This window comes from Macrobrachium nipponense, chromosome 12, assembly GCF_015104395.2.
Source record: "Macrobrachium nipponense isolate FS-2020 chromosome 12, ASM1510439v2, whole genome shotgun sequence".
Taxonomy (NCBI): Eukaryota; Metazoa; Arthropoda; class Malacostraca; order Decapoda; family Palaemonidae; genus Macrobrachium; species Macrobrachium nipponense.
Window position 1 is genome coordinate 32,486,099 of NC_087205.1, and position 5,000 is coordinate 32,491,098.

General features: G+C 39.1%; 1 protein-coding gene across 1 annotated transcript in view; it reads left to right on the forward strand.

Annotated features, from left to right (window-relative positions):
• Positions 1–5,000, forward strand: part of LOC135224464 (NADH dehydrogenase [ubiquinone] 1 subunit C2-like) — a 72,428-nt gene that overhangs the window by 66,870 nt on the left and 558 nt on the right. The window contains 2 exon segments of the mRNA XM_064263464.1: positions 4,248–4,372; positions 4,375–4,393. Of these exon segments, the coding sequence (XP_064119534.1) occupies positions 4,248–4,372; positions 4,375–4,393 (144 nt within the window).

Genomic DNA, 5,000 nt, shown 5'->3' on the forward strand with positions numbered 1-5,000 from the left:
GTTTTGGCCAGCACAAGATTGGTTTGCAGAGGTGCTGGAGTGGACAGTAGACTTCCCCAGATCCCTTCAAGAAGGATGGATCTTCTCAGACAGCCACACTTCGAGAGGTTTCATCAAAAACCTCCCGCTCTCGCTCTGACTGCCTTTCGACTATCGAAAGACTTGTCAGAGCGAGGGGGTTTTCTCGCGAAGCTACAAGCGCTATCGCTAGAGCCCGCAGAGCTTCCACTAGACGAGTCTATCAGTCCAAGGGGAGGTTTTTAGAAGTGGTGTAAGTCTAAGAAGTTGTCCTCCTTCAGTACCTCTATAACCGAAATCGCGGATTTCCTTTTGTTCCTGAGAGAGGGACTCTCACTTTATCTGTATCGACTATCAAAGGATACAGGAGCATGCTTTCGGCAGTCTCAGAAACAGAGACCTAGAGATTGCTGATAATAAAGATCTGCACGACTTGATTAGATCGTTTGAAAACAACAAAATCTAAGGAACTAACTCCGTCCCAGCTGGAACCTGGATGTAGTTCTCAAGTTCCTTTCGTCTGACAGATTCGAGCCTCCTCATTAGCTTCGTTAAGGGATTTAACGAGGAAATGCTTGTTTCTCCTATCTTTGGCGACAGCCAAAAGAATTGGTGAACTTCACGCCCTTGAAGATGAAGTCGGCTTTAACAGAGACTCGGCCTTTCTGCTCGTTAGAACACTTTTTCTAGCGAAAAATGAAAACCCCTCGAATCCTGGCCCAAGAGATTCGAGATTAAAGGCTTATCGAGTTCGAGTCTAGTGGGTAGAGAAACAGAAAGGTCTCTTTGCCTGTAAGAGCCTTGAAGTTCTACTTACAAAGGAAGAAAAAACAAATGGGAGGCTCTAAGCAAGGTCTTTGGTGTTCGATTAAGGACCCCACAAGAATCATGTCTAAGAATGCATTAGCTTTCTTCATAAGGAGCGTCATTACAGATGCTCACAAGTGCTGTCCTGACGACTCTTTTCCGCTTTTAAGAGTAAAAGCTCATGAAGTTAGAGCAGTGGCGACGTCTCTCTATTTTCAGAAGAATATGTCGCTAAAGAAATCATTGATACGACATATTGGAGGTGCAATTCGGTATTTGCATCTCACTATCTTAAAGACGTTTCGCGTGACCTACGAGAAAATGTTTTTCTCTGGGGCCTTTCGTATCGGCGGATACGATACTGGGTACGGGAGCAAAACCCCAATCCTTAACTTTGTACATACCTTCTACTCGATATGTTCTAGATTTCTGCTGACAAAGAGGGCTCGGTGCTGCACTGGCGGCCAGTCACTGTTGTTCAGTAAGGAACTCTTGTGATCTAGAGGGAGTATTAAAAATTTTTTTTTTTGAGAATTTTTGTATGAATGCGTATTAGTTTCGAGTTATGGGTTGTTGTAATGAGTTCAGGGATAACTCAGAACAATTCTTTATACTAACATGGTGGTAGGATCAGGTGGTCGGGATTGGTTGTGCTCCTTCATAAGGTGTGTGTCATAGAAGTGGTCCAGTACCCATTGATAAAGTCCTTTCAGGCTCTGCCGAGTAAGCAGTTCATATACCATCGACAGACCACAGAACTCTTAGCCATAGATCACATATCTCGCTAAAGTCTTGAGGTGATGCAGACTACCGGGCTACAGCCACGAAGTACTACCACGTATCAGGTAGGAACCAAGGTTTTTCTTTTATACCTACACATATGTTGTTTACCTGTCTATTCCATTTTAGCTGTCTCTTACCCTCCACCAAAGGGTGCCAATCAGCTAAGTATATATGACAGGTAAGTCATTGTATGAAAATGATATTGTTATAATACAATAAAGTTTCATACATACTTACCTGGCAGATATATACGATTAATGGCCCACCCAGCCTCCCGCAGGAGACAGGTGGAAGAGAGATATGATAGAAAAGAAAAACGGGAATGGTTCCTAGTCCTGCCGCCCAGGGCAGGCAGGTAGATCACTGACCTACGGTAGTGAGTGGCGCGAAATTGAATTTCTGTCGGGGACGACGGAGTCTTAGCTAAGTATATATCTGCCAGGTAAGTATGTATGAAACTTTATTGTATTATAACTATCATGTTATTTATGCAGATTGTTATCAGCTATTCATGTAATTGTAAATAATCAGTGAATGCGCATATGATCTTTATATTTACTTTTAAAAGGATATATTAAGAAGTTTTACTGCCGGATTCCCACCACCGTAGTGTGGACGCAATCGCTTTTAGTCCCGTGGCCTCTTGTCTGTTTCACACCATAAGAAATTATGGGGCCAAATTTGCAATGACCGGAAAGTCTTTTAAAAGAGGAAAGTTGGCATTGAGGGGCATATGTTTTGATGAGAAAAAATACAAATTTATACAATAGCTACCTTGTAAAAAATACTTGATTACAAAAAAACTTGATTGACAGCTAAGCAGCATACCTACTATGGGTTTCAGAGACAGTGCAAGCACGTTATTTGGCAATATTTCTGTAACGAACACTCGTATCAGAACGAGATTTTGCTATAGTACATTACACCCAGTGCCGTAATTTATAAGGGTACAGTGAATCACTAATCGTAAAGAATAACGACACTTGTCCTTGTTCCAAGAGACAAAAACTCCATTATCCAGAAATGGATACGAACACGCGCCTACCCTTTCCCACCCACCCATCCACCGCCACCCCTTTCCTTCTTCATTCTCTCTCTCTCTCTCTCTCTCTCTCTCTCTCTCTCTCTCTCTCTCTCTCTCTCTCTCTCTCTCTCTGTTGCCAGTTGGTATGTGTTCACCCTCCAAACTGGGTATAAGACTATACGTACACAAAACGTGGAAATTGGTGAAATTAGGCTATGTATTGGAAGTATATATACATAAATATTAAAGCAATTTTATCATTATTGCATTACTATGACAACTAGAATTCATGGAAACAGTTTATAATAATTCATCGGCGTATGTGTGAAGCCTCCACTAATGTGGCAACGATGATTTTGCCATTCTTAGCATGCAAACATTAAAGGTTACACTTATTTCTGGCATAGTGTATTAAAATAAAAATACTAATAGAGACTAAATCAATGAAAAGTGCTAGCAAAAAAAAAAAAAAAAAAAAAAAAAAAAACAAAAAAAAAAAAAAAAAAAAAGTATAATCCACTTATCCGTAGTCTGCTCCGGTATGGTTTTCGGCAGCCAGATGTACGACAAGGTTAGAAACTTTGGATTGTATCTACTTTAGAAATATCTGTAATTTTTCGGGGTAATTTGGTTGCAAAAAAAGATTAATAGACTGAATTAAATAAACATTTTGAAATAACAAAGGGAAGTTGAACTAAATAACGAGTAAAGTAAACAATTGGGAAGGGAATAAAAACTTTGCAGTGTTGCGTTTGCTGCTCGTAACTGTGTTTGTGGAGTGCGCTTAGGAACCAGGAACAGCAACTTCGTTCAAGTGCAATGTGGAGTGAATTAAGACCAAATTGTGTATAATAACAATCAAATAAGCACTGTAGTTTCAGTTCTGATGGCAGTAAGAATAAAAACCACAGATTACAAGGTAAAAATTGAATTCGTTCAAACCATGACCCGGGAATAACAAGTTTGTCATACTTTCACTAATACAGGCAACAAAATGTTTTATTGTGCTGATTACAACTGCAATCTTGAGTAAGATCAATAAAAGTTACATATATACGCTAACATTGTTCAAATGATTGCTGGACATGGATGGACACCATCTTTCCCAAGATGGTGTCCATCCGTGAACAGACCCGTCCATCCACATGATAGCCGCCATATTGGATCTCAAAACTGCCTTGAAAACATGTTTTATGAAGAGTGTCACATGCTTATTTTAGTTCGTATGGGGCTTTCATATATCACATTATGTTGACGAAACTTCAATCTTTTGAATGGTATGCTTAGAGTTGTAATTGTATTCTTGTTTCACCGATTAAATATCGAGTCAATAAGACCCGTCCAGTGTGATGATGGTGGATCGTCCGTGATTGTTTACCCTACGCATGCGTTGCTTTCATCTGCAATTTAACCAGATCCAGCTAGGCACTAGAAATTATGCTGTTGTTAAGATCTCAGGTTTGTAGTTATGAAAAATACAAATTTTTTTTTCTTCCATCTAAAATTGGCTGACCTCAAAGTTTGCTTGGTCTCGGGTGCTGTATATTTTTTAGCTCGGCTCTCAAGAGTTAATGCTGTTATATTAATTTGTTCTAATGATAAGTAATCTTTTCAGGTATACAGCAGCATATCCTTGGAGGTACTCTAGGTGTGATTATTGGAATTACTGCTGACAATTATGGAAAGAGGAGGGCAGCACATCGTGATCTTATGCTCTACAATTACATAGTTAATCATCCTGTGAAGATTTCCCCCCAATTGGTAAGAAATAGTTCCCACTGACTATCAGCTGGGCTGGGATGATTAGTAGTATTATTATTCGCCCATTTCTTTCACTTGCACTCGATGTGTCCAGATTACTTTTATTTTTGTTACGGTAATATACCTATCCAGTGACAATTGCTTTTTATGATTTTTACTACTGTAAAAGTGACTTAGCTCTGTAATAAACAAAACTGGCGCCGCTTTCAGCTTCTGCATGCCTTAGATTGTTTGTTTAAATTGATTCCTTTTTAAAAGTTATTTATCTCTCCTTTTTTTATGTTCTTGACTTATTATTGTTTGTAAAATCATGTTTGTTTTAAAAGTCTGCCATTTGCCAACAGTAAGTTGATGTATTATGGCATAGTTAATCTCTTTCTCTTTCATGCACACACTATCAATTCCTTTGATTATCCTTGTACCTAATATGTGAATGAATTTTTTTTTATCAACCTTTGCATACTGCAACCAATTCGGTTTCCTCAAAGGTTTCCTGTCTCTCCTCACTCCATCCCCCTGCTGGCTAGGTGCCATTTTTCACCAAACAGTCTTAAAGTTTCAAAAATTTTACGTCGTATAATATAACGTACTATTTCACTACTTTACT